Source organism: Ammospiza nelsoni, chromosome 3, assembly GCF_027579445.1.
Source record: "Ammospiza nelsoni isolate bAmmNel1 chromosome 3, bAmmNel1.pri, whole genome shotgun sequence".
NCBI lineage: Eukaryota > Metazoa > Chordata > Aves > Passeriformes > Passerellidae > Ammospiza > Ammospiza nelsoni.
The window spans coordinates 42,715,893-42,740,957 of record NC_080635.1 but is presented as its reverse complement, the minus strand read 5'-3'; the positions used below and the strand labels follow the sequence as shown (position 1 = coordinate 42,740,957).

At 43.4% G+C, this 25,065-nt stretch overlaps 1 protein-coding gene across 1 annotated transcript in view; it reads right to left on the bottom strand.

Moving 5' to 3' along the window:
* Nucleotides 1-24,073, bottom strand: part of PGBD5 (piggyBac transposable element derived 5) — a 68,175-nt gene extending 44,102 nt beyond the window's left edge. Inside the window, exon 1 of the mRNA XM_059469153.1 lies at nucleotides 23,383-24,073. Within this exon, the coding sequence (XP_059325136.1) occupies nucleotides 23,383-24,073 (691 nt within the window). The remainder of the gene's footprint in view (nucleotides 1-23,382) is intronic.
* Between the last annotated feature and the right edge of the window lie 992 nt (nucleotides 24,074-25,065).

Below are 25,065 nucleotides of genomic sequence, written 5' to 3'. Positions count from 1 at the left end.
ATCAAGTTTTTATATTCTACAGTAGGTATGGCTTTCTAATAAAAACAAATGGAACAGAGTTTATTCTAGTTCTATATGAAATCTTGAGTAACTATCAAACTCAACTCCAGTGCTCAGGCCACCTTCCAGGTAGCACACAGAGATAGTTTTTAATACCTGGCTTCAGAAGCAGAAGCTGGGAGTAGGGGTAATATTTTAAATCTTGTCTACAGCAAACAAGAATTCATAAAACATCAAGTCTTACAAAGTGAAATATCTTGAGACTCTTGGATACGGACAATAGGTACATGCTGGCCTCCATCTTCAGGGAGGTAAGAGCAGTCAGAAGCATAAAAAATGTAATTTTGGTGTAACAAAATTTTCAGCAGCTGCACAAGTTTACCTTGATAAGTGATACCTATACAGGATACAATAATCTTTCCTTACCCACTAGTCCTGCTCCAGACACAGAGAACCTGCTACCTCCTCTCCTTCCTGGAATAAATGTACAAGCTTTGTATCTCATTGGTCATGCAGAACCCACACAGCTCTGAAAAAGCAAGCTGAATCACTTTCTGACTCAAACATCAACATAATTGTTGATTAAATAAAATTATGAAAGCCCCTGTATAATCTCATTGTCTTAAAAAACAGCCTTTGTTAGCAAAGTGAGCACAACTGATTCATAATTTACTGATATGCAATATAACAAGAGCAACATTGAATTTCAGTAGGAGAAGTGAATTTTTAACATGAATTGAGTTTTGCATAGCTAATGACCAGCCTAAAATATTTAAATATGACTTTCTAAATACACAAATATATCCCATAGAAAGAGCCAACTGTCTGCATAAGGAACTTAAATAGCTAATTCGTACTTTTAAAGGATTTTTACATTGACTTAAATGGCACTTACCCAGCAAATACTGATATGAAGAGTTTCAGTGTTCATGCATGCACTGTTTAGCCTTCAAAGCTTTACTCAGACAAATGAAAAAGTGACTTTGCCTAGTTGTCCATTCTCAGAATGATTATACAATTATAACTGTATGTAAAATTCAGATTTTTCTCTCTCCTCTGCTATAAAGTGTTTGCATGGAGAATATATTTACTTTCATAGGGTTTCTTTAAAAGCCAGTCAGGATTTCCAATACAAATTACAGAGACAAAGTGCAAAAGCACTCTTGGAGTGTCTGAACATGCAGCCAGACCCAGTATTCCATGCACAGTCAGGACAGGGACAGCTCTACTGAGTAACCTCTGATTGGGCAGCACACATGCCAGCACCAGAACTTTGGGCTTGCTCTAAGTGACCTTGCAGGATGTGGAAAATAACAAACAACTTCTGCTATGATACAGCCTACACACACAAGCTCCTCTTCCTTCTCACTCTGTCTGCCAGCAAGAACTTGCCTGTGCAATCTGCAGCAACCACCTTGCAAGTCATTACTGCTATTTTGACTCGCTGGTTCCATTTTCTCCTTTGCACTCAGAAGGGATGTCTCCCACAAAGAGACATCTCCATTTGTAAGAACAGTCTCAAAATAAATGAAAAAGCGAAGCATGAAAAGCTATTTGTGTGTCTGTGCTGGCAATGTGACTGTGAATAGAAGCTGGCCCCTTGCCCTTGGAGCGTGTGCATTGCAGAGCCCGTTGTGGCTCAGCTCGGCTCAGGGCAAACTGCAGCTGCCTCGCTGGCCTGCTGTCCAGCAAGAGAGCAGGCTGCACACCCAACTGCTCAGCAAACACACCCACTGCACTACTCCCACAATGATTTAAGGAGAAGTTCAGGTGGAACTTCAGGCTGCCCCTGCTTGTTGTCCTAAAATCCCTGGTCTTCTCTCTTACATGGGTCCTCACTGGTCACATTCTTCCCCCTGCTTCGTTCCCTTTCTAGTCTTCCTTGCTGAGCAATACATTAGGAAAAAAAAAAGAATATCAAGTGAATTAAATGTTTTTTTCTTACTTAACTGGTTTGCAGAATTAAGTAATTTGAGAGCATTTTTAAAAGTTAATGTATCCTTTCGTATTTTTTCTGTTCTGATAACCAGCCTCAGAATTCACAGACTCAGAATAAGGGATGAACAAAAGACAGAAAGTTTCAAAATGTACTGTAACCTATCAGTGCTTACAACATAGTATACAAATCTTAAGAAGGTCAAAAGCATCATTATTTTGGGCAGGATAAATCAGATATGTGAGGGGAAAACACAGTGAAAGAAAGTTCTTTTGCTCTGCTGTGCAACAGACTCTGCTCTCATTCAAACTGCAATTGAGGCCTGCAATAAAATATTGCATTACTCTGATAGGCCCAGGGGTTACCCTATGTATAACCCAAACTGCATGGCTGGTAAAAAAACCTTGTGCAGAGGTAATCACAGCTCATTTTGAAATTAATGCAACTTCATTAACAGCTTGGCAGACCCCAATACTCCCAAATCAGGAACAGGAGCAGTAGAAGTATCAGTTCAATAATTTTGAAGTAATTTTATTATCTTCTTTGAGGAAAAAATCTAACAATTTATAGCCACGTACAAGAATAGCACATTAAGCATAATATATGCAGATACATACCTAAGAAAAATCAATCCAGAAACTTTTTTTTTTTTTTGGCCATTGGGAAGTACCTTCTCCTCCAATATATGGTACAGCCTTCAAAAACCAAGGTTTAAAAAGCCAATTAATTCCTTTTTCCTAAGTCTAAGCAATTAGAAACTGTTTTATATTCCTGACAAGTTACCTCTGCAAAAGTACACATCATGATTTTTGGGTCTTATTTAGAGAACATAAAAAAATGCTGACAGAAGCTTTTCGTCAGAAAATACTCATCCATCAAAAAAATCATGATGTCTTTATGGAAGGTCTCAATTAATGAAATATGACAGCGAGTTCAAACAATTTCTCATCTTTTTCAATGTGCAGGGAGCATTATAAAGAGCTCAAAAAAAAGGCAAGAAAACAAAAAGTGATGTTTTAATATTTCCCAAGTGAGTATTTTTCAGAATTTCTGTTCACACTAAGTTTCCTCATGCAACCTTTGGAAGCACTGGAGCTTATCTGGCTTGCCAGAATATCAGTCTTCATATCAGCTCTATTATTAATGGCCTAGAAATGTACATCAGACCATCCTCAAACCATAGCTGGTTTGACAGCATTACAACAAGCCTGTCAAGACAGCTTGAAGTAAATTCACTTCACACTTTTTTTCTGAGTTTTATTCCAGTTTATTTCAGAGACCGCTCTCCTGTAGGAACTGGGTGGCAAGCATCCAGGTTTTTAGGATATTATGCTGCATGTTTTTGTTCATCTCCATTAGAAAAAGCTAGCAAAGCTACTTTGTTAAGTCAAAGGCATCATCCTAATATATACCAACTGTGGTTCTGACCAGGATTTTGGGTGAGTAGATGTCTGCATCTGTTATTTTGCTAGACAAATCTTAGCAAAATAACTTAGCTTCCTTTAGGGACTGCCTTACACAAGAATTCAATGATGAGAAGAATCAGCAAGAATAAATGATGAAAACATGATCCATACTGTGGCATTGTTTGGAGCTGGAAGCTAACTTAGGAGGAGGCAATAAAAAAGTCAACAACTCCCATGCAGACACTCTTGGCTTAGAAAAAACTCGACAGCATCCTTCCAAAGATGCTTCTTTTTGTAGACTGTAAGGGCTCACTCTCAGCAGCCCATGCTTCTGGGGAAGTTTTTGCAAGGTCACCTTTACAGAAACTTACTTTGCACCCTTGCGTAGGCACTCAGTAGCCACACTTCTGCTCTACATTTAGTTTCACTAAGTCTATTCCAAGCTATTTAGCAAAGTGTGATTTGTCTGCACTCTTCCAACCTTATAAATAATCCTTTGACAATGCCTCCACGGCTGCACGTAATAACCGTAGTCAAAAAATTGTTCCAAAGAGCTTCTCTGAAGGCCACTTTCTCCTCCCTCCCCAGCATTAAAAAGGATTGTTTTCTTCACAGCGTCAGCAATAAAGCGATCCACAGACTGCAGTCTGACTTTTATCCATAGAGAGCATTAAGAGCTGTGTCTAGAAGCAATCCAAGGACAAATGAAAGTGGACTGAAAAGCAGCACAGAGCTGCTCTGTGCTGACTCTGGTCCTAAGAGTCCCTGGCCTCCACAGCAAGCAGCACTGAGTTACTGATAAATTAAATAGATAACTTATTTAGAAAATCAAACAGTAAAATTAATGAAGTATTTCGCAAACTAAAGAACTTCCTGCAATTTAGCTTGTTTCTGTGCTGTGTACTGGATGCAGACTGTCATTCAGCTTTTCAAAGCATTATAGCAAAATCCTTGAGCATTAAGTGTAGCAGGTCAGCCTGGCGTAGGTCAGGGATGAGTGATGCACTGTTCCACCAAACACAAGACAGTCTCCTCCCCTGATGAGATGGTGACCTTCCAAAGCCTGGGGTGATAACCAAGGCACCCTGCCCATTCCTCCTTCATACTGCCATGTGCTGGCAGTTCAGCCTGCAAAAGGTGAAGAACTTCAATGGGGCATCAAGACTGGGATACCAAGGATAAATAATTTTGGCTGTCACTCAGTAGATTATCTTGTGTGAAAAGACACAGTAGAAGCACAACTAAATTTTGGGGTATTTTCAAGAGACCAAGCAGGCAGGACTTACACATTTCTCATTGATTAAATGTATGCTGTAACACCAACAGCGCTGGTCTGAGAATGAGAACACGCCAGATATGTTGTGGCAGTTTCCATGGAAGTGCCTTGTTGTAGATTTAAGCCATGGTAAAAAACTGTTTAATTAAGAGAGTATTTCTTTGTGTTTACCATCATGTTTTAAAGCCACAAAGCTTTCAAGCTGTGACAAGTACAAAGAATAAACAGCCTACTACAGCTGATGTTGACACCTTTAATTATATACTTAATTTCTGTGGTGAGATCTTGCCATCTACCAATCACCATTTTTCTAACATCCAACAGACCCTCCCAAAACACTGGTACAAGGTCTTTGGGTTAAAATAATTTCCAAGAGTCAAAGACCCTAAAGCAGCTGAGTCAATGCTGAAGTAGAGTACCCTGTTGTGTCAGTTTACATAATTCTTTGCACATTATTTGGCTGTGGGACTGCATATGCTCCTCCTCAGGGGAATTCCTGCTGCAGCAGCTTCCATGGCAATAGTCCACTGCGCTCTTTTGCCACTGCAGTTTTCTGTGAACATTTTACTGCCCTGCTCCTGGCAGCCCAGCTGACACTGGGCATATCTAGCAGATGAGAGATGACCATCGATGTGCTGACTCCATACACCACCTGTAATACAGCTTTGAGTAGATCACGTAGCAGCTACACATCTGTCTGTGGGCACAGCTGTGCACATTTACAAAATAACTGTACAAAGCAGCAGGGATAGTTTTATGTCAGCACAACTCCCATAACCAGCAGGGTGACCTTCATAGCTAAATCCCAGAAGATTGCTTTGGGATGGTTCCATGGGCAGACTCCTCTCCTGCACTGGCAACTCTTGCAGGTGCAATCCCACCATCCCATCTTTCTTTCCCAGGCTCCTGGTCTGTTCTAATACACACTGGTCACAAATACCATTACTCCCATGGAACTTTCTCCTTTCCAGAAATTTAAAATAAAAATCCACCCTATGCATCAGCAATATTTGATTTGAGGACCCTGCCTTGAAAGGTAGGGCTTTTGTGTTTGAAGAAGGGAAAATAGCCTGATATGTTTTCCAAGAAAACCATCAGAATATTTAATTTATTTTTTGTAAATAAAAGTCAATAAGTCAATATAAATTACCAACTAATGAGATACTGAAAGCCTTCATATCAACTCCTGCCTTTTACATACAACACACACATATGCTATTGAAAAATGAACCTCCAGTTTTTGAGTAAGTCTCACAAAGAAATGGCTTTGTTTTGTTCAAAAATTAGTTATTTAAGAAAAAAGAAAAAAATATATAGCAACCAGAAATCCAGACAGTTCAGTAAAGCATTGGAGACCAACCTTATAAGGCACAAACATTAATTTCAGTACAGAACCTCCTAATGATTCATCTCCACCTCACATGAGCTAAGGTAGCTACAGTACTGGTGTCTGCAATTGCTCCCCAGCAGCAACAGGCTCTTCCTGAAGAACACAGGGAGTAGTTGTTAGGGTAAGCACATAGTCCCCAAGGTATTCAATGCTACTTCTCACAAAGAGATGTCAGCACCTACTGCAGCAGCCACCTGGGAGAGGTCATCAGTGGGGTGATGCCGCAGCTCTGCTAGAAGAGCTCAAATTCTGGAATCTGCCAAGAAGGCTGGTGACAGGGCTGCATGGGGATAATATTCAGGCTTTTTCAAACCTGTTTCTTTTAGGTTGTACCAGCCTCCCCTGGATTTTACTGCTCTCTGTAGGAAAGCATGCACTTGCATTTCTAAGCAAGTTTCATCAACTGCCCAGTAAGAAGAGTCTTCTCTGCTATCATCACCCTAGATTAAGAGGTAAAGGAACTCTCATTACTCCATATTACATCTGCACTTACAGACCTACTTTTAAATTTGTAATTTCCTTGCTTTATATTCTCCATGTTCCTCCCCAACACCCTCAAAAATCCTGGGGCAAGCCACATGTTCCCTGCATTAGGCTTAGAGGCAGGTGAAAATCTTACTATTTTCTTAGTACACCTATGATGCAAAGTGGAAGTCATGTTTTGAAATCCTTGCTAGGGTTAGGACTTCTTCATATATGCACAATATCACTTTGTGTGCTTTTTGTTTTCTTTTTGATCTTTTATTCCTGCCCCTGTTGTTAGACTGTCTTTTTCCATTCTTGTTCTGCCTGCACTAAGAAGTGACCAGTGCTGCAGGCTGTCTGAACATCTCAACTCAAAACAGGCAAGCAGTTGGAAAGTTCGATAAATGACTTCTCTACACCATGTACATCAACATCCCTAATCCTCTTACCACATGCAGGATACATGACACACTCCACAGCACCCCAAGTGCTTAGGCTTCCTAATAACTCTTATAAACCCACAACTTGCCAGTTTTAGGAAATCGGTGCGCTTCTTCTACAATTAAGAGTGAAAAAAAAGGCAGTCACCTGTGGAAAAGGTGAGATTTATTACTTGCCCTGCCTGTGTTAACTTCAGGGTGACACAAACGTGTTTACAAGCCACTGTACCCCCCGGAAAGGTTTTCAGGGAGCTGCATCTACAGAGAGCAAGCCAGAAACACAACTCAGAGCTAAACAGCGCATAGATTCAGAGTGGGACCCTCAGTGGCACAGCACCTCTCACTCTCAGCAGCAGTCCCTCAGCAGCCCTCTCACAACCTGTGCCCAGGTACTTTGTGCAGCCTGTGGAACTGCTCGGCTCCCGGCAGCTCCCACCGCAGCCCACGCCATGCTGCACGGCTGGCAGGGGCAGGGGCAGCAGGAACCAGGCCATGGAACTAGGTTTGCAAAGAAAAGCATTGTGTACTTCCCCCCACAGCCTTTCAGGCAAGATGTTTGGTCGCTCTGGAGCCAAACTCCACCTCTTCAAACACAGGCTTAGAGTGCTGTATTCTGAGAACAGAATACAGTGAAAAGACTGGAGGTCACCAGACAGGTTACTAGTAGCCATCCAGAACACCAGATCACAGCTACACTTAGAGATCAACTTGTCCAGGCTTCCTGGGGGCTGCCAACATATGAACCAATAAAAGCTGAAAGATCTCATAAGAATTAGTCTCTGTAAGAACATAGTTTAGGTTACAAAAGGAGAAAGTATCTTGTATTTCTCATCTTGGACCTAGCAGCAAGAAAGATTTCAGACAGCAGAGGTTTTCAAAGAACTTCATGGTGTGTTCACTTTTTAAAAGAAAAAGGAGCCTGCCACTTCCTAAGCTTTCTGGACCTAACTGCTTAAGTGGTTTTATATTACAGACAGATTTGTTCCTTCCAGTTCCTCAGCCATTTGTTACTATGTTCACAAAGCTCTCATTTAAACATTTCTTTCCTTTAATTCTTTATGTTGACTGCCTCATAAAATTAAGAGATCTATTGTGAAATTCCATCAGCTTCTTCCACCACCTTTGATACAGCTCCTTTCCCGCTCACTGTGAATGGCCGTGAATAGGTAGCATTTTACCTTCCACATCCAGAATTTTTTACATGCATCACTTAAGGTCCAGATTCTATAATCCTCATTGATGTTTTTAGTGGGGGGTATTTTTAGCAAAACTGGGCCTGGAGTTTTTATAGCCTTGTCTGAGAAAACCCCAAGCCTACTAGGCAAGGTAGAATGTTATTTATTTGGGAGGAGAGAGAAGACAGGGAATGCAGGTGAACATATGGCTTTTCATCCCAGCTACATCTGCGTCTGTTAGCATCCCTGGCAGAGGGATTCAAACCACTTCACAGAAATTCTCTTTCTGGGCCTGAACTGAAGCAGTTTGGCAGAGCTGGACACAAATGACCACAGCCCTCCTTGCCAAGAGCCAGGCACCATCTGTTTGGTGGTCATATGTGAACTTTTATCAACATCCTTACATAGGCCCTAGCACAGTGGCTTCCAACACAGGGTGCTGCATAAGACAATCTACAGCAGGAAGAAAATATTTTTTTCTGTTGTTAACAAATAAAAAATAAAAAAATTAAATTGTGCTAATTTCATCTTTGTATCATCCTGGTTTAAATTCTGGCTTTGTGTATGCTTTATAATGTACAGAGTGTATTAGTACAGTAGTGCAGGTATATCACCTATAAATAAAGAAATAAACATAGATTGGGGGTACCTGTGGAGAAAACCTCCCCTGATAGGGGTGAATGATCAAAAATGATTGGAGAACACTGCCCTAGAGCTCTCCAGTAACTGCACTCAGGACTAAAGCAGCCTTGCAGATACAGTTCACCTAGCAGAGAGCTGAACACGTGCTCAAATCCTATAAGCTTCAGCTGATCTACTTTAGGTTTTATATCAATATAAAAAGGAGTATTTTCCCCTTGTCCTTTAAGAAAACTGTCTTCTTGTAAGAACAGGGGAGTGGTGGGATCAGTCAGAGGTCCTTCTGCATTGGTATGACACTTCTCATGTCACTAAAGAATACATATCACTCAAGTCATATGCCACATATCACATATCAAGGTAGTACCACCTATTCATATACTTATATGCATCTCTGGATTCAAAGAATAATGCACTATATTCACATCCCTTGACACTCCCCTTTGAATTTTAATTTGTGTCACTTGCAAAACAAAAGGAGGTGTAAGAGCTTTGTGTTTTTCTCCAGAGCAGATACTCATTTTGCAGTCAGCCATGCAAATTATTAATCCTAAAAGCAAGACTGAGGCTGCAATATGCGTCATGGCAGGAAAAATGGGGAATGTCTTTTCACTATGAAAATCCTTTGTAGTTTATCCTGCAGCCACTTTGTCCTCCCTCCTGGACCTTATGACCACCAGAGATTTTGCTCACTCTGCAAACCCTAGCAAGCAAATTGGAACTCATGTTCTTCAGGAAGCATGGATTTTTCCTTTTGATCAAGGGATTTAATGTTAGTTTCTACTAGATCTGATCCCAAACTTTGTGCTGTTGTGACGATATGAAGCAAACAGGTTGTACTTTCAATAAACATCAAAAGGGATGTCTTCTAAGAAATTTTTGAAGCTACAGTTTGACAACAGTAACCACTCCTAGGGTCTTTTCACTCCAGCCCAGCAGGAACCATTTGAGGCAGATACTTAACTTTAAACTACGGTGATCAAATTATTCTTAGGCATCAGTGCAACACTACCCTGAAGTGCATGTTTTTGAAGTGAGATTAAGCACACTTCTTCTAGCCTAGGATTGCCCCAAGCAAATGACTTAACAGTGTAAGTATTACAATGTCAAGTGATGCAGTCCATAATAAAACACAGAAATAACTGCAAAAGAATGAATATTGGCAAGTATAGTATGGAGTCCTTGAACACACAGCAAAAGAGGTACTTAAAACTCTGCTCAGAAAAAGCTCCTGTTTAAAAACTTGCTTACCTTCTCCTCCCTCTTCTAAATTATAAACAAGGTAGCTAACAATGACTCTCTACCACAGTAGTCAGAGAAAGAAAAACTTAAAATAGATCTTCGTGTCTCCTTTCTTTCAGAGGCATTCAAGATCCACCAGTATGTAGAACATTGAGTTCAGCTAGCCTCAATGAGGAAAAGAAAAGCAACAGCTACCTCAAAACTGCTTATAAAAACTATAACATTTTGCTTTCTTTATAGAAAATATCACTTGATTTTGGTCACATCCTCCTACCTCTAGAACCAAGGTCTGGCAAATAAGGGACTACAGGGTACACGTCACAAAGTGAGTGAAGAACCAGACACAGGAAACGCAATCTCCACTCCTGCCAATACAGTGAGTGAGAAGGGAGAATATTCCTCAAATGCTTGCTATAAAGAATTGGGCCCATTACTTGGGGCATTAGCCTCTAAAACTGCACTGGTCTCTTCTATTAGGTAGCAAGAACACAGATGCATTCAGACACAATGAAATGCTAACACAAAACTCCATGCGGGGGCAGCTGACACTCCTGAAGTGCAAACTTCATCCAAAAAGAAGACTGAACAATCATGGGATAACCAAACCCATATGAACCATCAGATCTGAACTCAGATTTTGTTGAGCTTTACACAAAGCTTTTTAATGCTGTGTTAGATGCTGTGGTGGGTGTGACAGTTCACATATTGTATCTCCCACAAAAGCAGATCTGGAGCATCAGCTGTAGCAAACTGGGTGAGCAATGTGGTCAAGAGCACCTGGCCATTATTTTCTTATGTTAGAAATACCACCTATTATCTTTATGTGACACTATGAGGCAAGAACAGGCAGAGTCTGGTTTCACATGACCTCACATCTCAACATCAACTGCTTTTTCATCACAGGAGATGCTGTTGGAGCCTACAGACTCCTCTCTACAAATGTGCTGTCTAATAAGGATTGAACTCAAGTGAGCCATCTTTCAGCAAGGGCAATTCAGCTATTTGTCACCCCATCAGCTATCTTCCCATAAGTTGGATAAGGACTCAATATCTGGAGGACCTTTACCTTCTTGTCCCACAAGAATGGACATAGGGCAGAGCAAAATTGCACAAAGCCTGGCTTACTAAGAAGCAAAATCTGATGAACTCCTGCCCCTGACTACTTGCAATTTTAACAAGAACAGTAGAGACATGGTATCCAGCAGAGCCCAGAGGAAAAAAAAAAGGTAGTTTCATAATGACTAAGAACAAGATGTTAAAATGGGAAGTACTGGTAGAATCTATGTTAAGATATAAGAGAAAGGTTCATTTTTATGACAGGAGAAGATTTTAGAAAGCAAAATACAATTAGAGAAACTAAATGCTGCAGCACAGAAGGGCAGGTTAGAAAGAGGTTATAGTACAGATGAAAAGGATTCAGTAGAAACTGAAAGCTTAAAAGTAAAGTTTTGAGCAGCTTTTGTTACACTTATTTCTTGTTCCTTTTCTGATTAAAGCATTGTGCTGACGGATTCTCCCTTTAGCTGCCCATTTCAGCTTAAAAAAAAAAAATCCATCACCCTTTTATCTTGGGAAGAAAGCTGACATTAGAGCAATTGGCAGTGCACTGCTCAATGTCAAGCTGCTCCAGGTCAGTACTCAGACCCCTTCTGAGCGAACCTTTCAGCAAAAAACCTAAAGAAAAGGTACGGTTTTTATTTTAACATCTTGCTCACTCTCCTGCTATATATGTCCATAAAATATTATCAAACGTTTCTGCTTCATCATATGATACAAGTGGCTGCTTTTAGAAAAAAACTAATGCTCACTTAGTTTCTTTTCATTGATTCAGGGAGACAGAGCCAGCAGCCCCCCCAAAAAAAAAAACAAAAAACAAAAACCCAAACAAACAAACAAAAAAACCAAACAACATCACATTAACAGTGTCAAGTCCATTTCATATTTCTAGAACCATTTCATACTCAGTACCCGCTTTGGCAGTACCATCTCAAAAATATCCATAGCTGACTATTTCACACTCATCTGTCCCCTGAAAGCAGTGAGATGTCTGCACTACTATTTGCACTCAACATAATTCAATGTATTTTGAATTTATCCAGGTCTACTGGGATTAAAGGTTTTGGTACTGCTGGCTGAACTCGCATCCCTCGTAACCAGAAACAGCCATGGCTTGTACAGAAAGGCATTATTTAATTTTTTTTTTTTTTTTTACCAGGACATGGAATTAGAACCAATTTTATGCTACACACACTATCAGAAAATACTGGGTTGATCATCCCATGGGATAATACCTGAATTTATTGGCCAAAATAAATCTTAAAAACACATATTTAAAGTGTTTTTTTCTCTAATTATCTGCTGAAATCAGGCACAATCTCTTATTCTGCAGAAAAATGAGACTTTTTCAAACAACTGACTTCTAGAACAGTCACTTTTTGGATAGCATAAAGCAGGTTACCTTTAATGAAGATAGTGACATATGAGTACCTTGAACAAGGAACTTTAAGACCTTACTGGGACACCTGTGCAATTTGTCAACAAAGAGTTGACCCTACACTGGAAAAGGCAGAGAACTACCACTAGAAGTAGGAGTGTATTCTTGCAAGGAAATGTGAAGAAATACTATACTTTCTTATTTTTAGCCTTGGGAGAAAAAAAAAAAAAAGGAAAAAAAGAAAAAGAAATAGCTAGAGAAGAAAACCACAAGAAAGCTAAACAGCAAATCTCTTTAAATGTACTTGAGGTAAATATCAGGGAAAAAGATGATGTTAAGTGCCAAAAAGTAGTCTTTGAAGATGAAACAATTTTGCAATGCTCACAAAGAAGTGAAGAAACAACCTTCTGATGCCCAGTCCATGAACAGAAAAAACATGCAGTAAACATTCTGATGTTCTTTCCTGCCAGGACACCTGTTCCATGATCATCAGTTATTGCAGGTGTCTGCACCATAACCCAGCCAAGCCTCCTCCAGACCGGCACTTGTCTTCCTCCATGTATCTATCCTTATGGTCTACAGAGGGTTGTGCTGGGATTCAGTTTCAAGGAGGCTCTTTGTACCTCAAGAAGTGTCATGAACAGAGGCAACTACAAACCCAGGCACCACCTAGGCAAGTACAAATCCAGGCACCACCCAGGATGATGCACTGCCTCCAGAGTATAGCACTGCTAATCTCACAAGTCTTTGGGCAGTGTCCCATCAGACATCCCTAACATAAGCAGTTTAGTGCTTTGAACATAAAGGAGTCTCAGAGTAAGTCATTTGAGTAGAGATACAAGATTCATGGGCACACAACTCATTACCATAGAAGGGAGTATGGAAACAACACTCCAACTATCAAGTCTGCCTGGGCCACTTTCCAGGACAAAGGGAGGGAGGGAGTTTCACCTTAACAGACCAGGCAGCCTTCTGCAAGCACACAGCTCTTTCCCACAAGCTGCACAGTTTTCTCCCCACTCCAAAAGCTGACATGGAAGATGCAAGTAGCAAGTCCTTTACATAACAGTCCAGCATTTAACTGGCCATTAAGCAGCTTGCTAGTTTATCTTAGCCAATCTAAAACAAAGGAAAAGAGTGCTGGAAGGGATCTCAGGAAGTCCTTCAGTCCAAGGCCTCTATCCCCATTCAGCACACATACTGGGTGTCAGTCAGTCTGTTACAAAAGATATAACAGGTTAATGACACTTGTTCTTAGGTTTTCAGTGATGCATTTGTCTTCTGCACCACTGCACTGTCTGAGAGTTTCTATCATGTCTGATTCAATTATCCATCAATTTATACCCATTATTCCTCATATTTAGTTTTCAGAGCAGGTAAGGCAGATAATTCCCTTTCCTATAATAGCTCTTTTACTTACCCATATGGCCCTTTGGCTTAAAACCAGAATACTAAAAGGCAGCCAAGTTAGTAGATTTTCTGCTTCTGTCCTTTCTCTTCATAATTAACTACGTGCTTCTCACCTGGGTTGGCAACCCAGACTCTCTCTCTTAAGTAGCAAAACAGTCTCATTTCAAGTCTTGTACACTCCATTTGGATGTTTGCCTTTTCACAACAGCATGACACTGAGTCACATTAGTCTAGTGTTCAGCTCTAACCACCAGTTCCTTTTCCACCTCGACAGTTCTTCCCCTCCATTTTCCACTTCTGCTGTTAGCCCTGCCTTCATATTGAGCATTCCCCTCTTGCACCATGTCATTGTGCTTCCTGTACCAGACTATTTCAGGCTATCAGCAAGCTTAGAAATCCTCAGTTTGCTCTTCAGTGTACATCCAATCACTCCCAGCTTCATGTTATCCAAAGGTTTAATAAACAATCTCAAGAAGTCCAGCTCCATTCAGGAATGCACTTTTAGGTTCTTATTAATTAAAAATAAAAAATAAAATTAAGTGAAATTAAATAAAAATAAAAGTAAAAATGTCCCATCAGAATATTTAAGCTTTTGTCAGATCCTTATGCCACACATTTTTAGAGATGCTAGGCGACATCCATCCAATTCAAATCGAGACAAACAGCCATTTTCAGTAATAACAATTTTAGTGAAAATACCTGATGGCGATTATTACAGCGGCCTGAGTGGGTCGCTGCTGGTGAGAGAGAGACGGTGAATCTTGTATCTTGATCAGAAGGCTGAATTTATTAATATATGATATAATACATTATTACTATACTAATAGAATATAGAGAGAGGTTTGCAGAGCTGCTAGCTAAGCTAAGAATAGATAGAAAAGAATCCACAACAAAGTTGTGTCCAGGGACTCAGTCCCCTGGCTTGCACTGATGATTGGCCCTTAATTATAAACATAGAAAATGAGCCAATCAAGGTGAATCCTATTGCATTCCACAGCAGCTGATAATAATTGTTTACCTTCTCTTCGGGGGCCTCTGGCTCCCGAAGACACAGAAATATGAAAGAAAAGGATTTCTGTGGAGAAATGTCTGCGACAGGCGATTGGATGGTATCTATCCAATCAGATATTTCTTCATCTGCCGGCTTCGCCCCACTACATATTTTAATGTCTAAGATTTGTTGCAAGAGATGTAGTGTAATGCAAAACACAATGTGAAACAGCCAGTACTGCAGAGATGGTTCCCACCCCAATAATTTGCCTCCAGTTCACTGCAGAAAACAAAGCAGTGAAGTCCTATGGAACACAGTGACCATGGGGGGCCTCCACAAGGATCAGCTGATTCCTTGCTTACCACAACTGCTCCATGCACCAAAAGCCCTCACACGTTTGTTTCATTCACAAGACAAACACTGAAGGTAATCTGAAGCCAAAGAACTTGCAGGGCACCCATGAAACCAAGGTAATGGCAAGACAGCACTATCTCCCAGTCACTCTGACTCCCAGGGCCACTCGAGTGTGGCAGCAGCCAGGCTCTCCATGGCTGACAGGAGGAGGGCTGGCTACCAACAGCCTGTAGGGATAGGGCACAGCCACAGGGAAGTGGGCTGGAAGAATGGTTCAACTGAGCACTGACAAGTTTCCTTCTGAATGCTTTTTTTGTGGAAGAGCCATTACAGAAAGTCATGGCTTTGCCAAGGAGCAGCTGCCAGTGCCCCCACCGTGCCCGACTGGCCTTGCCTGGCCCTCCTGGCCCAGCGCTCCATGACAGCTCCCCAGGGCCATCAGTCCCCACCGCAGCTGGGCCAGGCTCCAGCTTGGCACAGCCCGGCCCTGCCGTGGGCCCACATCCTGAGCCAGCCTCACCCCAGTGCCTGGGGCTGCCTCAGTGCCCTTGGCTGCAACTGACCTGGCTGGGACAGACTCCAGGGACACGGGCAGGGGGCTGCTCTAGAGGTTGGACAATCTCTTAGACCATCCCTGATGTCAGTTTAAGCGTGAGTCATTACCCTGTAGTACAGAAGCAGATGAAGAAAGGCCTTTTTTAAGAGGTCATTCTTTATTCATCAAGTGGAAAGACCAAGATGTCATCTACCCTAAAATCCATCACTCTTTTCCCAAGGGGGAAGGTTTCTGATGCATTTGAAAACATATCCTTAAAAGAAAAAAAATGAAACTACTTGCAACAATGTTAGCGCCATGAAAATATCTACAGATCACTCAAATGCAGTCCAAATCTTAGAGCTTAATTTCTTTTAATCTCAGAGTCAGTGACAAGAGAGAACTAATGCAGATCTCCAAGTATAAACCTTCAAACATTGTATTTTTTTCATCTCAAAACAACCACTAGCTACATAAAAGGACAAGTTTATGAGTAAGGAATAACTACAACAGCCAAAAAATGAGAAAGACTTCAGTTTAAGGAGGTCCTCTCATCTAGTAATCCTTTTCAAAAATACAGTCCAGAAGGTCAGAAGCCCTTTGAAAGGCTAAATAAGAATTTATATCCACACATGAATTTATGTTGACAGTGCAACATATCCAGCAAGACAGATATAAGAGCATCTCACAGTTTTCAAGATCATCCTGGGAATCCCTTGCCCCAAACCAAAGGTGGTTCATTTTCAGTTGGCTGCTGCAGCACAAGGTTTATGAACCACCACCCTGCCCTCTGGGGAGGGAGTTGCCATCCTGTAAATGTCCAAAACACCTATGAATACGGCACTTGAGAAATTGGTTTAGTCATGAACATTGTGGTGGTGCTGAGTTGACAGCTGGACTTGATGATCTTAAAGGCCTTTTCCAACCTTAATGATTCTGTGAATCTGAATGTGTAAGTTTCAATACATGTAGCCTCCTCCAAGTAGTTTTCCTGGGCATGAACTGACAAGATTACCATTGTCTATATCAATAGGGTGCACCCAGCAGCAGACAGCACCATGACATCAATGGCAAGAGTCACACACCCACAGCTACATGCTGACCCTAGCACTGCACACCTACAGGTGCTCCCTACTCAGAAGTTAACCACCATCTACCTTTCCAAAAAATGCAGAGATGACTACATGCACTGGATAGGCAGACTTTCCACAACAGTGAATTTTGTAAGTAACTTTAAAAAAAAGAAAAATATTCTCATTTTTTACTTGAATTTAATCTTTCATACACACCCACCTCCCTGCCATATGTAATCAGAAATGAATCACAGTTATAACAGCAGCTGCTTTAAATCTTTTTCTGTTTTTTCTTCACTAGAAATAACACCTTCATTTGTGCCCACTGGTGGGCTCACAGTATCTTTTATGTCAGTCCAATAATCTTCCTTCCAACACCAGTTAATTGCCCCCATCCATACAGACACATGCACAGTATTCTTCCCCTGTGTATCCCTCTCCAACATGATTTTGGCATCCTTACAGTGTGCCTCATCGACTACACTTCACCTTGCCCAGGTTTCAGGTGCATAGTTACAGCTTTGTACTGCTTGCTGAACAGAAGCTGCTTGGTTTTGCTCTTTGTCCTTAACACCATGTATGGTTTGTCAATACAGGTCATGTGAATCCCTCATGTTATCCAAGAAAGAACACTCAAAAGCATATTTTCTATCATGTTACATGAATACCAGCTGTTTTCACAGAAAATAAGGACATAGTCCAAGAGTAATTTATACAGACACAAAATCAGCTGTGGAGCTTTCCAAGCCTATGATCCTGCAGTCTGTCAATCAAGGAACTCTGCCTTAATTTTTAAATTACCTTCTCAGGTATCAGTTCATTCATTTTCACACAGAGCCAATGACTGGTTAACATCCTGTTCTTTAAAGAATATGAAGAGGGAGCTTGGATAAGCTCCTAGAAATAATGCCTTGCTACAAGGAACTGAGATGTCAAATTATAGTATCCTCATGCATTTGTCTCAGCCATGCAAATCCTTTTGAGTCCATCTGTTCTGTTTTCTAATAACATGCTCAATTTTTGGCAGTACTCGAAAGAATGAGGTATTTCAGTGATTAGTACCTCTAGTCAGGATGTGTGACTGTATCCATGATTACCTTCCCTTTTAGAAATTCAAGGTATTTCCAAACTACTAAATCCATCTACTCCAAAATTTTTGAAGCTTTAGCACAGGACGGAAGCAAAACTCATACGAACACTAACATGTAAGAGACCTTGCCAGTTTCTTTTAAATCTAGGGCATCCAGGACAACTTCCCGTGACCTAGCAGTCAATGCAGAGTTTGCAAGTCAACGCCACCATTAGCATCCTCATTAGACTGAGCAGAGGCTGATTTCATCTCTAGGCTGACTTAAAGGCATACAGACAGACATGGAAGCTGTTTGCTGTCCTGTTTCTGAGATGTGGACTAAAGGACATTAGTAGCTGTTGGAACTGATCTACTTTAAATGACCCCATCAGTACCTACAAGGAGAAAACATTCATTTCATGCAGTAACAGATCTAGGAGCAAATATACTTTTCCTCTGTAAAAGGCTAGGCAAGTGTCTATGGAGAAGACCTTAATCTGCAGAGCTTACAGACTTTCCTGTCTCAAGTACTGACTAGAACAGATTGTAAAAGCAGAGGAAAAAACTGTGTTGGTTCTTTTTTCCTGTAAAATCTATCTAAATACCAGGTTATTCCCCAAATGCATGTTTAAGGCAGAGGTATGAGCAAAAGAGACAAGGGAACATGGCAAGATAGCTAAGCTGCACTAAATTTTTTAATCAATAAGGCTGTCATATGCACTTTGCTCTCTTCAGTGACGATGGAAGCAGAAAAATGTGCTCTAAAGCCATTAAAACCTCCTGAAAAGCACATCTAGTTTTTGTAAGATGTATGAGATATTAAGCCTTTGCACAATTCACTTATTTAGCAAAACTTCAAGACTTTAAATCATCCTATAAAGGCTTTGCAAAGTAGTAATGTACATCTTTGAGATGTATTTATCATATCTCACTGAAAGTGTTGTGATATTGTCATTATAAGTAACTTCTACGTAGAATGCAAGAAGAGATCATATAAATATGCATTTTCCCCCAATATTTTCCATGGTTATACAAGTCAAAAGCAGCTAAGTTCTCTGATGACATAAATAAGAACAAAGCATATCAGCATCACTTTATCCACTTAGAGTCAGAAAATTTGGGCCAGATATTTCTGAAGCAGAATCTGACATAAGTGACTAAGTAGCATTCATACTTTTCTTACTCTAAAACTTTTAAATATTGACATCAATCTAGTAAGATGAAAGCCTTCAGATTCTATTCAGGATTTGAACCAAGAGCTCCTGCACTGTTAGGTGGTACTCTGTGTATGGCCCTCTCTTATGGCCCAGCCTGATCCAAGAGCTCTTCCTCCAGGCTTCTTGCTGTTAGAATGCTGACTTCCCATCTGACTGTTCATGCTCTTGGGAACAGAAAATACTAGAAACTACTTTAAATATTTGCTTAAACTTCTTCAAAGTGACAAGATTGCTGAAATGGTCTTAGCAGCTTCTTCCTGAGCACATTCTCTTATACACCAACATGTTCTTCAAAGATGGCAACTTATGGCACACTGCTTCAGAGAAACACTCTGGAAATTTATAAAAGCTATTTTCACAGTCTAAATGCAACTTGAAGAGGATCTGCTATGCTCTTTCAGCAAGGAACATTCTTAATATTTTGTCCTTAGGTCTAGGCTTAAGAACATGGTTTGGAGGGCATAGAAAATGAAGGAAACAGTGGCACTAATTGCCTCTATCTTTGAAGACTTCAACCTTAACTTTTGCTTAGATTTCCCTGCTATTGCTGCCACCCTAAAACATAACTCTATCATAGCATCCTAACAGTAAGAAGTGCTCCTACATCTGAGGTCAAATTTTCTGCTTGTTGAACTACATGGATACAGGACGCATTGGATCCTAGGAAGAAAACACCAGCTACCCCAAATCAGGAACATCCAGCTGAGCAATACTAGGATATTCTTACCTCCAAAGACCCCAAAAAAACCAAGAGCAGAAGCAACACTGCCTCTGTGTATTACACAACAGTTCCTGGCAAGATTACTGAGCTTACAAGGGAAAGCACCGCTCAGAGCCACCTCACTCCTAAAGAAAGGAAGAGCACACCTATTAAGTCTGAGGCAGGAGTGACCAGAGATGAAGGGCTTATCTTGAGTTACTGGCATATACTGGCTTGTAATAGTAGTTGCTTGCTCTCTCTCCTTTTCAATCATGCTTTCCCAATCCCAGTAGCAATTTGTTATCTTATTCTTTCTGCCTTCTACAACTAGGTCAAAAAGCTTGGATCCAGCATTTGATCATGGATGACATCTTTTTAAACACCATGCTAAACAACCTGCTGTAGCCAGGTGCTCTTTGTGAAGGAAAAGCATTTCAGCAACTTCCCCAAGTCCTCATATCCATTAACCACATCCCAGTACCTCAGAACTTATATTATTGCCTTGGTGCTTGTGACAGACACTTGTTTCCTGAACCTGATTTCATTAGAATTATACACTGCTACAGCTTACCAGTTTAAAAATCAGGGTACCAAATCATATGGTTGAGAATTTTCTCACCCACTAAAAGAGTGATTTGCAAAATAGTTTAACAGGAAACAAAGTGGCAGCAAGCCATCTGTTCTAACCTCTATGTTAAAGTTAACAGCTATTTTGGATTTCAACGAAGGAAGTCACCTAAAGCTATTAACATTGTGGTGGGTTTTTTTCCCCCCCAGGGAATCTAAGCACCCACTATTTTTATTAAATGGAAAAGGAACAACAGGAAGTGGAGATCTCTGAAAAAGTGGCAGAAAACAAAAAATCTGGGACACAAACAGCACTGTGCTGCATAGCTCTGCCAGTCACTTATCTCCTGGCACAGAAGATAAGCTAGACCTTTCCCAGTTTGTCAGAACCTGCCCACAAGCAAGGCAGCATCACCACACAGAGATGCAGTGACCGACTGCAGACTAAGGACATACTCAACTATCTAACACACTGCCAGCAGCTTCCAGCACATCTGGGTCTTGAGTGTATTTCTGGGATGAAGTGTCAGTTAGCCTGTCTGTGCTCAAGATTAATTCTAGGGATGGATACAATGCTTTTTAAAGACATAAGTTTAATATTGAGGCTGGGAAGGCAAAGGCAGTAGTGAGCAATCAATTCAAAAGAAAAAAGGGAAGTGATAGTATTTTCTACTTGTAGTTAAAAAGACCACAAGCTTTATAAGTGGCTCTTTATTTTTTCTCTTGAAAGCTTTAGCTCACTCAATAACTAACTCAAACTTTTTTCTCCTCCACACACTCCCTTTCATGAAGCAGCAGTCTCCCAAACCAAAGAGCTTGACACTAGGTTTGACCCTGGTCTCATTTGAGAATTTATCTCCAGCATCAATGAGGCTGAAGTCTCATGAGATATTTGTCTCCTGGCATGAGATGATGTCAAGTACTTGCCCTAAGCAAACCTTGAGATTTTGACCAAAAGGCCATGCTCTAAAGTTTTGGTGCTAACCAAAGGTAATTTTTATCTTGGTCTCATGTAAACTTATTCCTTTTAATATCAGAACCTAGAAAGATAGAATCTTACATCCAACACATTTCAACTGAGAACACAGTTTTATTGGTGCTCTAACCTTGTATTTCTTGCTTGTGTTCCATAAGGGGCTGAAAGACATGCTGTCACTGCAAGGCACCTCAGTGGAGACCTTTTCCTCACCAAGTATAGATACAAACTTTCGTGTCAGAAAGGTGTCCAATGAAGCAACGATGGTACCAGCACAAGTACGTTCAGCATGACTCTGATAATGATATCTGCAAGGCCTAAAGCCAGTCAATGTACAAACCGGATTTATAAGATCCCAGTTATATACAATGCAGTAGTTTCCATAAGTTGGAATTTGAGTAGTCAAAAATAAAAATATCACAGATAGTTCATGCTTCCCACATATTAAATCATGACACTACCTGAACTTCTGCCAAACCAAATCACCATTCTATGAAGACCATGCAGCATCTATCATCATCATCACAATCAACACAACTAAAGGGCAGAAGAAACCTCTTCTGCATCTATTAGTGAGAGGAAATGTTTACAGCAATATCTATACACCTTCCTCAAGGGACATCTGCATTGCTCCTGTCAACCATAAATCTGACTCCTTCAGTTCAAAGGAAATATGAATTCCTGAATTAACATGTCATGCAATTCCTTTCCAAATCAGTATTAAAGCACTAATCCCAGTTTTGCCTGTGTTAAAAAGGATATTACTATAAAGCAATGATATGAAGGAATAAGCCATCAAAGGCAGATAAACTAAATGAAAATCAACGCTGAAATATCATCACATCATGAAGCTTATAGTCCAGAATGTCATCCTAGGTATGCTTATGAATAAGAACCTTCAATACAACTCAGGAGGTTTTTTACAGAGGCACATAACAGTGATTTTAAAGCATTTTACAAGGTTCAGCTATTTACAGAGGCAAACACAGCTCCTATTTGCACATTTGTCAGAAGCACAACTGAACTTTCTCCGGGCTCCAGTGCTAGCTCCACCTTCCTCCCGAACCATCCAAAGCTGCTTCCTCAGACAGGTTCCTGCCTACCTCACTGCACAAATTTCAGCACACTACACTGAGGACAGCAGCACTCTTTGGCATTTACTTTTAACAGCCAAATGAAGGAATTAAACACTACTAAAAAGAAAAGACAAGCAACCTTAGGCAATCATCCTATCCTATTCTGAGATGCACATGTTGAGTTTCACATCCCAGCTTTTCATAACCATTACCCTGTTCTTGCAATGCCTTGCTACACGGTCAACTTGGCTGCCGAGGCCTGCAGATTTATTATAGGTTATAATGGCTCCCTCGGCAAGCCAGCGCTGTAACTTGCCACACAAGCCACTCCACGGAGATCTCCGTGCTGTGCACTGCTGCTGTAGGTCGCGCTGTGTCATTTCACCACTCTCTTGGTATTTCCTCTGGCCAAAAGCCACGCAAGGAGGGTTAAGTTTAGGGACGGCTGCACAGAAAACCTTGCAGCCAGGGGGAATCCCAGTCCGAATCCCAGAGCCCCAGTGCACAGCGCAGGGCAGGTGACCCGCGGCTTTCCCCAGTAGTGAGCGGGGACGAGGAGCCAGCCGCACACCGGAGCGGAGCCGCGGCGGGGCCCGGACACCCACCCTGCCCGGGGCAGCGCCTGTCCTCATCCCGCGGGGCAGCCTGCGCTGCCGGCGTTCGGGGCACGGCCTCAGCCCCGCCGGGGAGGGGATGCCTGTGACTAAGCACACGCGGCCTCTCCTCGCCCTCCCGCTCACCGCCTCGGCCGGGCTCTCCAGCACCGGCGCGCCTGGCCCCGGGCACCAGCGGCCGGACAGCGGGGCCGCTCCCGGAAAGGGGCCGGGCAGGGCAGGGGGCACCTGCCGTGCTCCCCCGGCCAGGCCCGGCGCCGGGCAGCAGCCCAAGCGGCAGCCGGGCCCGCGTACGGGTTTCTCTCCCGTGCTGCGCCGCTCCGCGCACCCCCCGCTGTCACCCCCACGGCAGCCCGGGCCCGCCGCCCCCGGCCCAGGCAGCCCGCTCTCCTCGTACCGCTGCCATCCTTGAAATGAGGGGGTGGGACGTCTCGCAGCGACCGGGTCCATCCCCCCCTCTCGGCTTCCTCCTCCTCCTCCTCCTCCTCCATAGGGCCGGGGCCGCCCGGGACGGCGCTGCCGCCGCAGACCTGCCGCTGCCGCCGCCGCTCCGCCGGGGTGGCCGCCGCCCGGGGAGAGCGGCGCCGGGCCGCCCTGCTCCGCGGGCTCGACACCGCCAGGCGCCCCTGGTCTTCCTCGTCGTCGTCCTCGTCCTGGGAAGAGGCGGCGGAGCGAGAGTCGGCCGAGGTGCTGTAGAAGGGGTTCCCGCTGCTGTCCTGGCCCGACTCTCCGAAGACGTCGTCGGAGATCTGCAGGCTCTCGTAGCGGGATCGGGCCGCCTCCAGCAGCGATAGCGCCTTCCTGCGCGCCGGCCCGCCGCCACCCTCCGCCATCATCTCGGCCGCCGCCAGCAGCCGCCCGCGCTCCCCTCGGCCCGGCTCGGCCGGGTCCTGCGGCCGCAGGCAGCAGCCCAGCAGCAGGAGCGGCTCGGGCACGGCGGCGGGCAGGCAGCGAGTAGGGGAAGCCCCACCGCCGCCGCCGCCACCGGGGCTGAGCCCTGCCTCCCTCTCCCGCCCGCACCACCCGCCCCTGTGTGTGTGCAGGGACATGGGGGGAAGGAGCCAGCTCAACATCTCCAAGTACCACATCCAGCCAATTGCCGCGGCACTCCGCGCTCGGGAGGTGGGGTTATATGGGCGCCGCGGGCCAGCGCGGGCCGCCCCCCGCCCGCCTCCCGCCCGCCTCCGCTCCGCCCATTTAAAACCACAGCGCCGGCTGACGCGGGGCCGTCGCTGCGCCCCGGCGCCGGGAGGGGGTCTCTAAGCCCAGCGCCGCTCCAGCTCCCCGTCCTGGCCCCGATCCTAGCCCTTGGTGCCGGCCCCCATCCCGGTCCCGGCCCCCGATCGTGGCCGGAGCTGTTCGCCGCCGCGGTGCTGAAGCGGCGCAGGGCAGAGGCAGGAGCGCTGGCCTCGGTGCCTGCGGGGCCCTCAGTAGGGCCCGCGGGCGGGGACACGGAGAAGGGCTCCGAGAGGGCTGGAGGAGAGCGCCGAGGTGTTAACCCGCTGGCTCCGAGCCCCGACAGCCTGGCCGGGCCACACTGCCCGTCATGCAGGGCAGCGTGAGCAGTGGGGACCGTCGTGTCCCTGGCCCAAAGTGGGACACACAGCTCCAGCGCCGGGGCAGTCCGAGAAGGGAAGTGGGGAAGGTGCTGGAGCACGGTCTGTGGGACACCTGGCACCTGGCAGGCCCTGCCACCCGGCTGGGGCGCCGTGCAGACTTTGACTGGCCTTAGGGACACACACATGCTCCTGCCTGTCCAGCTCTCTGCTGGCGTCGGGCTCTGCTTCCAGTGCACACTTTGGTTTCTCAAGTGAGTACAGAGTGGAGTAACCATTCTTCCAAAATCGCCACTGATTTAAAAGCAATGTCACGGCACAAGAAAAACGAGAGAAGTGAAAACATCCGTGCCCTGACTGGGTTAGTTAAACATGATTCCGAAACATCCCTGGAGTAATCTAAGGATTTTGTACAGCAGCTGATGCCCCTGGTTGTGCAGCAGTCAGAATGGTCTCTCTGATGTTACAGGAATGTTTGAAATCCCTGATCAAGATTTATTGTTTGCTACTGGGCATCCTACTGT